Below are 11,256 nucleotides of genomic sequence, written 5' to 3' on the forward strand. Positions count from 1 at the left end.
TAAACAGACAGTGGCTCCCATCCCCAGGCTGGGAGAGTAGGACACCTTTTGAACTTTCGGCTGCCTGTTGCCTCCCTCGGCCCAACATCTGATGGGTTAATCTGCCATGGTTGCCTGAGCCATGCTTGGAGAATAAAGAGAGTGCTGGTGTGGCATCAAATTCCAATGACAAAGAAACTAGAACAGAATGCGGATTCATTAAAAGCATGTCTCTCACACACACACAAAAAGTGGCTCTATCTATCTATCTATCTATCTATCTATCTATCTATCTATCTATCTATTTATCTATCTATCTATCTATCTATCTATCTATCTATCTATCTATCTATCTATCTATCTATCTATCTATCTATCTGTCTGTCTATCTATCTGTCTGTCTGTCTGTCTGTCTGTCTGTCTATCTATCTATCTGTCTATCTGTCTGTCTGTCTGTTTATCTGTCCATCTATCTACACTACAAATATACAAATATATAGCTTGAGAGACAGTGTCCATAAATGCTGTCAATGATATCATAATTAATATATTATAATTAAATGACCTTTTTAAGAGCTTCCTCAACATTTCAGGGCATTTAACTGTAATATTACAAAACAGACACTTATCAGATACTGTGGATGCATAGACATTTACAGTTACAAAGTAGGAAACAAGAACTATAGAGACTTACAATAAGTATCCAGTTAATGCACTTCAAAATGGAGTTAAATACTGGTAAAATTTAATCTAAAAAAAGGCAATTTGAAGAAAAAAAGCTTTTCTACCAAATCACAATGATCTTTTTATGTGTTTTTTCCCCCCTTTTTTGGTATGTGTTTGTCTGTGTGTGTGAGGAAAAGGTCTTTACATGCTCATCATTATCATTACAACACACTATATTAGCAGACATGGTCAGTGTTTTCACAGTCTGGTTTCATCTCAATGACATACTAATTATGTACTTTACTCCAGTGCTTTCAAATGTAATTTTTGAGAGCAATATTAGCTGGAGTGCCGTGATGAGTTATGTAGAATGTTTTGTTCAATGTCAACGTAAATGGCCTTCACTAACTCAACGAATTACAACCTCTTTTCCTTCATCTGAACAGCAATAACCAGAGAAAGAGAGAGGGGGAGTGAGAGAGAGACAGAGAGAGAGAAAGAGAGAGACAAAAAGAGAAGGACAAAGAGAGAATAACCTGGTTACTGCCACCAAGCTCAACCAATAAAAGAGTCGTCCAGAAAAACGGCCAAATCCATGAGAATTCTCTCCCAATGTGCCCCCTCACCACCCACACGCACAACCACATACAATCTGAGACCGCCCGCCGTGCAAGCCAACTCCCTCCCCAACCCACAGCAGTCCTAAATTACAGCCTGTATTTGTCATGCAATTAGCCCGCTGAGATAGCGCTCATAAATAAAACAGAGTGGACTAGCCATACCGCCGTTTATCACCCAGCACAAGCAGTGACCCTCTCTTGGACCAGACGGTTTTTTATGGGGGGGGGAGAGAGAGGCTGTTCTAAAACTGCCGAGATGTCCTCTGTTTCCTTTGGCTCTCCCCTTTGCCTGCAGTGACCCCTCCGTCACCTCCAACGCTACATTAGCCCAAGACTCTGCAAGGTCTTGCTAAGCAAAATCTCAAAAGGCCAGTGTCCAGCTATCAGAGAAGAATTCTCAACCTGAGACAGATGGAATCTTTTGTCTACTTGTCTACCTCTCTCTCTTCAGCTCTTGCTTATTCACCGCATCTCTCTGTTTCTAAACCTTGCCTTTTTTTACATAATCTGCAACAAATGCACATCCTCATGAGTAACAGAAAGATAGATAGATGGATAGATGGATAGATAGATAGAGAGAGAGAGAGAGAGAGAGAGAGCAAGAGAGAGCAAGCTCAAATCTGTGATCTTGTTAAAATGGATTCCACAGATACAAAAACAAACGGCTGTTGCTCAAACAAAATAATTAGTGCTAATGTTTTTCATGCACAAATCCGTAGGGAGGTGTTTTGATATCAAACAGAGCAATCCATAATCATAACCAGCCCTCCTGACTAGCATCACAGGCTCTAAATTTGTATTGCTCCACTGAGTACCCAGCTGGCTCCAGTTGAGTAAGCTGGTAACAGTCGAAGAAGAGGACACTGTTCTGAGGAACACTGCATGATGTAAAAATAATGATTTCTCTCTCTTTTTTTTTGGTATTCTGCTGGGTGATCAAAAGTGCTGTTTATTTTATCCCAGAACAAAACGCAAATGCAGTGTAAATCGTTCCACGGGACTTCTCTTAGGCCAGAGAAGTGTGTAATTCGTTTTACAACGGTCAGAAACACGAGCAAGGAAAATGCAATGTTGAGGCAAGACAGAGAATCAAAGCCTTACCCTGGCATGCACCTCCACGCTCCTCAAACCCCGGGTTACACAGGCAGTTTCCGATAGGAACCAGCCATTCTCCATCTGCCCCGCAGTACATCTTAGGCACTTCCCTTTCTTCAGAGTTGTCGACGCATGATCCACGCACCTCCACCAAAGATGAGGTGTCCGCCCCGGTCGTGGTGTCCGGAAACTGAGCAAGATTGCGCACTGTGAGAGGGCACTTCTTATAGAAGATCCGTACGGACACCAAGGCGATACAAGCCCCTACGTCCTGGAAGGCCAGGTAAAAGCCCTTGCGGGTAAGGACGCCGACGTCTCGAACCTCTGTGTTTAGCTTCATGATGCGATCTCCAATGTCAACCTGAGTGAAGCTTTCATCGGCGGCGATGGTGTCGATCTTGTTGAACTGGTTCTCTCTGATGTATCGTTCTTTGTCATTGTTAGACTCGTAGTAGTAGAGGTTAAAGGTTTCCTTACAGGTTCCCATCACACCGGGCAGGCTGTTGCAGTCACGCAGGGTAAATTTGATCTCAATGTATACGCGCTGGGCCCCGCCACGTGGGATCCAGTCGGTACGGAGCCAGTTGTTCTGGTTAGGTTCCATCACATTGCAAACCTGGTACGTCCTGATGGGCGTGTTCTTCTCATCCATGATGCTGACCTCTTCCCACTGAGAGAGAGAGAGAGAGAGAGAAAGAGGGAAGAAGTGGTTAACTTTGATACTTTCTGGGTACACATCATCCCTGGTCTAGTGTTAAACAGGAATAAAAAACACAGAGAGCAGAAAAAGCGCTGATTACACTGATTACTTATGACGATGAGATTTTAATCACACTGCTGTCAGATTCATTTGTCATCCGCGAGTAATTTACAAAAGCTAAAAAAAAAAAAAAAAAATTGAAATTGAAGTGCTCTTCAGCAGCAAAGGTGGACTCTATTATTTGAATACCTTTGTGGGAGATAACACAGCACAGGATTTTCTGTTTGTTTGACAGGAAATCCTGAGAATATTATTTTCACAAAGTGAAATGAAAGGTTCTACATTGTTTTAAAAAAGAAATACACTTACAGGCTGCTGCTTAAAAGATTTCAAGATTTTCAGATTTTTATAACATTACTATTTAATCGAGATTTCAAACTGTGAATCTAATCTTTAAAAACAACTTTTTGGGAAAGAAAATATGTTTGCCCAGTAAATTCCCACTGAATGAAGAAAAGCATTATTCTGAGAGCTCGTGTTAAAAACTGTTAAGTATTTCATTCACAACTGAGTTATATGAACTGTTCTAACAATTACATTCTCCCAGTTTGTGACTTTTCATACGTATTTGTTCACATTTCCAAATAATCGAACGAGGCACAACGACGTACATATTAGAGGCACCACTTCGAGATTAGAATGGCTCCTGTATTAGTTGCTGTAATAGTAAAAGGGCTAAGAAGTTTCCTACTTCCTGCTGCTGAGAGTTTAAGATTAGATGTGTAGAATGAAGGGCTGCTTGTTAAAAGGCCTGTCATGATCTATGACGCTTTCTTTTCTTCGCGCTTTTTCACTCTTTGTAACTCGTTAGAAAACCCAGCTGTCACGGCGATAAAGCTGTACACTTCCCCCGACTGTGAGAGGAAGGGGACATCTCGCAATCAAAGCCTCAACATGAGGTTGTCGGCTCTGCCAGGACCCCGTCAATCTCCCGGAGAACCGCATCGCATGAAATGCCAAGTTCACGATTAAACCTTTACGTAGCCTAACTAAAGGTTGGTAAACGAGACAGAAAGCGAGAGAGGAAATAATAGGAGAAAAGTGGGTCGAAGCGTTATTTTATAGTAATAAAATGCATCTTACAATTGTAGCTCATATGCCTGCAGATTTTGACGTAGGCTAATACGTACTACATCGTAAACCAACAACAACAACAGCAACAACAACAACAACAAACATTTCAAGTGAAAGTAAGTTTAAACAAAGTAATGCAACAATGCAACAAAGTAATAACAAAGTAATGCAACAATGCAACAAAGTAATAACAAAGTAATGCAACAATGCAATCACGCACAATAGAGAACAAATGATTCTCTTCACTCTGGTTTAAGATGGCTTATTCAGTGCCGTGTTTAGTAAAAACAAGTACCCTACAACGTTTTCGAGCATATTTTTTATGGTTTTTACCATATGTAAAATCGCCACCTGGTTTTCTTCAGCGTAAAATTCATAGCCCTTTTACGTAAAAAAAAGTCTAGACAGTGCACAACCTGCTGATTGTTTGGTTTGATTTTGATTTTGAAAATATGATGCCAAATCCAGGCATGTAGTCAGCACTGTCTTGCACCCCATTAAAAATGACTTACCCCTCCCTCCGTTGGACTTGCAACCCATTTCAGCTCGCCTTGCACGGTTCTTGAATCCAGCAACGTCACTGCAGAGGGATGAGGAGACAGAAGATAGAGTATATGTGAAATAAAGGCACAAATAGGCACACAATAAAGGGGCACCAAATGTGCATTATGCTATTACGATGTGTTACAGATGTTCTGACAGTTATATACTCATTTGTGAGATATGTGGCCATCATTACTTTTTATATCTTTTTATGGAGTACGTATTAGGGGGGTAGGGGGGTCTTTCTCCGACAGGTCTTGCGAAATAACTAGCGCTTTTACCAACTTTTACACAAGAAATAAAACTTCATACGAAAATACTGAGACACAAATAAAACGACGAAAAATGTCACTTTGATTAAATCAAAGTGATGTGGAAAATTTCGGTAAACAGCCGACTAAATGACCAACCACCGTTTGAACATTTTACATTGTATGGTATCTACAATGAGAGCGAAACAATATGTGTAATAATGAAGCCTCCATTTTACGTGATCACCTGTCTATGTGATAAATTTCATAAGCATTCGGATATTCATTTTGTGGCAGCTCAATTTCAGTCCCATATTTGGTCGGCTGAAATCAGCTCCGTTGGGATGTTTTGACATGACAGTCAGGTTCACTGCATTTGAGTTTTTCTTCGCGTTTAACCAAAAACAACTAACCCAATCGGTGCGCAAGTTAGAAACGAACAGTCCAGCCAAAATGATCCGTCTAGGAACTGTACAAAGAGTAGCTACTACATGGTGCTTTGCTCCGACTGTCGCAAACATCGGGTAATTAAGACTCTGAACTGTTATCCATGTTGCCTGGAATAAATTATCTCGTATTAACCACTTAAATTTTGAATTGAATTATTATATTGAAAGAGATGAAAAAAAAAATAGTTCCTATGTGTTTTATAAATCCTATGCACAGCATTCTTTGCCCGAGGGTCAATAATCAGTCAGCATCCTTCTCTGGATATTGCATTAAATTGAGCTATTTTCAGGGGGCAAGAATGAATTCACATGTAAACTGAGGTCGGTAAGTAGAATTCGTGTTTTTTTCTAAAGTTATACCGAAATCGAGACGGATGCTGCCCTCAGTCAGCGATGCGAAATTTCGAATTTAAAGTAATCCCAAGAGTCCAAAGGGATTCCACAGTCAGTGACTATACGTATAGTTATTCCAGTTTTCAATCTATGTCTTCCGTTGCGACCAGGTAACATCTTCCCAAACTGAGAATGAAACTGAGATAAACCTCAGCAAAACCTCGAGGAAGCCCAAAGAACGCCGTACCATAAAGTAACCAAACAAAACAACTCCAAAGAAATCGTGCTTCTTTCGCAACCCTTACCTTCATTTGGAGGATATACCCGTGCACTTGATACAATTGCTGCAATCCATATTAGTGAATAAGTCGTTGTGAACACAATTGAAGCCATTTGTGTTATTTACGTGTGCGTTTCCTCCGCTCCGCGCACGGACCGAAGTTGTTCTATCCCTGTGGAATAAGCGTTTGAGACTGATGCATTGAGCCCTGAGAACACTGCCAAGGGGCGGGTCTTCCCTGTCTGACGCGACTGTGACAGACACGCCAGAAGTCAGACTTCGTCCTAGTTGCAAATGACTTGGTAAGGCTGGATAGCAAGAACTTCTGAATTGTCCGCATTAGAATTTTTGTGTTATTTATCTTTGTCTGTTACTTCTATCATTGGGCAACAATTTTCTTAATGGCAATATAGCTGAAATTGGCAAATAAGCTAGGGGTAGCTGTTTGTATGTATGAGTGTGTGTGTGTGTGTGTGTGTGTGTGTGTGTGTGTGTGTGTGTGTGTGTGTGTGTGTGCGTGCGCGTGTTGAGTGTGTACGCGAGCGTTGCGTATGTGTCATTTGTGTGCGTTTTGTGAGCACGTGCGATGTTGTCATGAGACCTAGACTATTACGCGAAATAAAATAAACACATGAATTTAATATTAGGGTATGTTCAAAAACCACTAGGCTTGCTGACACCTTTAGAGGAATGCAATTGCGAAAAGTCCAAGGGCGCCGTCTACCGTTTGCATTCGGTAAGAGGGCAATATGGATCCATCACAGCTGTATGCTTTAGCCTGGACAATAAGATGAACTCAGCATTATCGATATTCCACGAAGGACAAGGAAGGATAGTCGGAATGCAGCGTGGAAGGTGAGATAGAGATATGGAAACGTGAAACATGACAACTAATATTTTATTGTTACATCAATGTTCATCAAGTTCATTTGAAATAAGTAACACAACTTTACATAATGACACAGTTACGTGTTTATAGCTTATAAAATCCAGTTGCATGACTGGCGCTTCACTGTGTTTCTGTCCAGTTTTTCTTCCGCTCATCTGCCTACGCTTAACGACCCTTGCCCCCGTCAATCAAGCGTTTAGCGCGGAGCTTTTCGGACGCCCACATTTAGACGCGCATATTAAAGAGAAGCGTTAAGCTGGCTTTGAATAAAGCAAATGCATGAATATACCGCTAACTGTGCAAGCTCTCCATCAGAGCGGGGTATGGGCTCTTCTTCCCACCTGAGGAGTCACAGCAAAGCTTTCTACAAGTGACCAAGGGTGTGTTTGTCAGCTCTGAGAAGAACTAGTTATCTTTTATTCAGTAACAGTATCTGCTCCTTCTCAGTTGTGTTTAAACCTATGTTATAGAAGAGGATGTGGACTATATCTAGGTCCCCGACAGTCAACTGGAAGGATACAGAGTGTTTTCAACATGTACATATTCCTTTCCTTTTTAATTTATGAAATGAGAGTCAAGACAGTGTGGCTGAAGGTTTAAAAAAATCAATCATATGTACCAAAATGCCTGGTTGGATGTTCATCTGAATCGTGCAGTGCTGGAGAGATGTTCTCTCACAATTCTGTGAAATATCAATAATTGAGCAATGAACAATACTGTTGGCCACCTGGCTTACAGAATTGCAGTTAAATTGTTTAACGAGATACTCAGACCGATCCAAAGTAAGATTTGCATATAAGGGTGTGGTGTTGACACAGAGTACATAGGTTTTGGAGCCTCAACTCTGCTGAGATATTGACAGGAAGCAGTACTATTTCAGTTACAACTGGATTAAATAATGACATTTTTAAATATTTTATATAGGCCTTACAGTGGGAACTATCTGAAAATGACCCACTCTTTGTTATGCAGTTTATTCAGAGAAAGCCTTTACTCCTGATACTAGCTCTTTGTTCCCAGTCGATGGGCAGTGAGGGCCTCTTTGGGATCTCTTGTGTAATAGCATTAGCCTGAGGAGCAGGTGACGTTGTGGAGTTCGGTCTCCAGGGCCGTGATCTTGGCGCTTTGTGGCGATGGCGTTGCTCCGGCGAAACCATCCCGACCGACATAATGGAGTCGGGCGGAGCATCTGGCACTCCGAGATGGTGGCCCAACATCGATTGTCACCCGGCGTGATGAGGAGAAAGGCGTTTTTATTTTCTCAATCTGCACGAAAGACTGCGCAATCATAAAGGCCCAATTAGCTCGAGAGAAGGCGGTGGTTTACCTTCGGCGATATCCACCAATCGGGTCGGACCCCAATCAACGAGGGCCTATTGATCGCCAGCGCCAGTGGGCGGGGATCCGCCACGGGCGGCGGTGACACGAGGGGCACGGCATTGCATCGAGCCCCGTTGTCTTTGGTCATTTGTGTCAGACTTTTTTTGATTGATTACCATCAGATCATTTTCCATTCTCCTCCTGTTTTCTCAGGTCTCCTGACTGAATTCCCTGAGCGGCGCCCCCACACTCCGTTTTTGTTCTTTGGAGCCCCAGATGGCATCTGCCCACACATCTGTATTGTGTGACGCTAACACAGACTCTCAGTGTTGGTGAGTGCACTCTATACCCCCAAGGGATTCTGTGGCAACCTTTAATTGCCAACTCTGGAAAAAAAAAAAAAAAAGCCCCTCAACGCATCAGCTCCCCTGCCCTCCAAAAACTCCTCAATTTCCGGCCTCTTTCAGAAACCCTGTGTACATCGCGTACTGTTTAGCGGAACCTTGTTGTAAAGCCGCCGTCCCAAACTCATAATAATTCAGAAGCCGTGATGGAAGCACTTAAATGTTGTAGAAAGACTGAGAATGTGGTGAATCGGACCGGTGCCTTTTGAAAGGAGACGCTCAGCGGACTGAAGCTGAGTAGGCGGCAGTGATGGAGGAACAAAGGACATGAGGGAAACATTTGCCCGTGGAGTGACACAGTGTTTAGGGCTAAAAACGATTCACAAACCCACTACCTTGGAAGTAGAAGATGGGCTGAGCTTCGTCTTTACTTAATGGTTCGGATGGAAATCAATCTAGACTCAATCTAGTGAATAAAATGTGGGGGGGGGGGTTTCTGTGGTGTCTAATGAATTTGATCGAGCCATGGTTTGTTATGAAAGAGAAGAGGGATGTTTATTTGCAAATATCAACAGCACTACATAATAAATACGTTTATTAAATAATTGACAAATATGTTTTTCAGACAATCATACAGCAAAATCACATATTCATACAGCAAAATCGTATGATTAAACATTCCCAAGAAGGAGAGGGAATCATTACAGAATATGAATCAGAGAGAACACATTTTTTTTTTTTTTACAAAGGGAATTAAAGTCATCTTACAAAAACTTGCCACAGTGCGATGCCATTGTGTAGCCTACTTCACAAATCATTATCATTTTAAAGCTTTTCATATCTGGATAAAGCAATGAAACGCTTCCTTTGTTCATTTGAGTGAATAGATTTGACATCTTACTATTCAACAGAAAGCTATCAAGCTGGTTGTCTGTTTTCATCTTTGTCATCCTTGGGCAGAGGAAGGATCAATGGATGATGTAGGCAGAGTGTCTAATCACCATCAACAAAATGTCTGTGATGTTCTCTTTTCATTAGGATCACCCAGATTACAATTACCCCCCCCCCCCCCCAAAAAAAATAAATACACAACCACCATGTAGATTTGTTTTTATTTAGTTCACTCAGGAGAAAGTAATAACTTATATTACTATACATCCTGTCTTGGGAATATACGCAATATAGTCATTTAAATGGTGTATATTTCAGAAATGGAAAGTCTGTGCTGATACATGTTTTGATCTGTTTTGTCTTATCCAATTAACCATTTATATATCAGTAATCACTTGGCTCCGATATAATGAACAAATTAAATTCAACTTAATGTGCTATGTTCTTTTACTCAGCATAAGAACTTTTTTTTTTCTCTAAGGGACAGTTTGAAGTTTGTCTTTAACAGACGTTCCTGGAATGGCGCATTGGCAAATGGAGGTATAATTCTACCCAGTGCCACCAACCTTCAGCAGACTTCCATTCTCAAACATCACACAGTGGTGTCAACTGTAGGCCACACAGTCCTGTGTTTGCAGCCATGTGGCTTCCTTTAACTAATACCTTCCCCTTTAGGACTTTAAACGTTGTCAGTAACAAGCCGGTGCTAGCTGCTGCCCATCAGCAGTTAAGCAGGTCTTAGATGTGGTCAGGCTGCTGTTTGGTGATTGTAGAGAGGGTGTGTAATGGCTCAGGGGTGCCTGAGTATGCTGCAAACACAAGTGGAGTCATTAAAAACGCTGAAGACATCACAGTCAATCCCATAGCACCCCTGCAGCTGTCACAACTTTACTCTAGAGAGCAACAGCTCGCTGAGAACAGACACAGAAAGAGAAAAAGAAAGAGTGAGAGAGAAAGAGAGAGAGAGAGAGCGAGAGAGAGAGCAAGAGAGAGAGAGTGAGAGAGAGAGAGAGAGGGTGGGAGAATAATCTGTGATTATGATTCATAGTATAATACTCCATCATACAAAAGTATCTACAACAACCAACATCTATCTACAGCTGAACACTATCATTTTGCCATCAGTACATTTAGAAAGATGCCTTTGCAATAGCTGTACTGAATCTTTTCACAAAGTCTCTAAACAACTCTAGATGACTCAACCTTTTATTAGTAAGACTGTAGGTGCTCTTTCACAAAGCTCTACCATGTCCCTCTTTTAAGATTTTCTGCCATTTGCCTCTCAACCAACCATGGTCATCTCATGTCATTGGCACAACAAGGTGAGATTTGACATGTAAACAGAGACTGCATATGGCAGCAGGTGCCAGCAATGAGGCCAGGAAGACTGGGAGCCATTTTGTTGTTTCATTTGTTCAGGCACTCCTGTGCCAATTGAGTAAGTTCCATCTCTTCCCAGACAGATACACATGCACTCACATACACACACCCACACCCACACCCACACACACACAAACACAAACACACACACGCGCGCGCACACACACACACACACACACACACACACACACACACCAACCACAGGCGTAAGACAAGCACCCCTCTGTGGAAAGCGAGCAGGTAGCTGCAGTCTGCCAAAAAGACTAATAAATCATCAGTCACAGCGCTGGGGTCTTGAACAGCAGTTGACTGGATCTTGGCGTGTCAGCTCCCTCGTTAGATATGTAAATATACCAGAGCCGTGTCAAGAATTCCATACACG

General features: G+C 41.9%; 1 protein-coding gene and 1 long non-coding RNA gene across 2 annotated transcripts in view; one reads left to right on the plus strand and one right to left on the minus strand.

Moving 5' to 3' along the window:
* Positions 1–6,166, minus strand: part of epha4a (eph receptor A4a) — a 32,696-nt gene extending 26,530 nt beyond the window's left edge. Inside the window, 3 exon segments of the mRNA XM_030775918.1 lie at positions 2,367–3,030; positions 4,707–4,774; positions 6,076–6,166. Of these exon segments, the coding sequence (XP_030631778.1) occupies positions 2,367–3,030; positions 4,707–4,774; positions 6,076–6,163 (820 nt within the window). The 5' untranslated portion in view covers positions 6,164–6,166.
* A 143-nt stretch (positions 6,167–6,309) lies between these two features.
* Positions 6,310–9,639, plus strand: LOC115813061 (uncharacterized). Its single transcript, XR_004025288.1, has 3 exons — positions 6,310–6,352; positions 6,719–6,905; positions 8,473–9,639. It is a non-coding gene; the product is annotated as an uncharacterized LOC115813061 (long non-coding RNA).
* The last annotated feature ends 1,617 nt before the right edge of the window (positions 9,640–11,256 follow it).

The sequence above is a fragment of the Chanos chanos genome, chromosome 5 (assembly GCF_902362185.1).
Source record: "Chanos chanos chromosome 5, fChaCha1.1, whole genome shotgun sequence".
In the NCBI taxonomy this organism is placed as follows: Eukaryota; Metazoa; Chordata; class Actinopteri; order Gonorynchiformes; family Chanidae; genus Chanos; species Chanos chanos.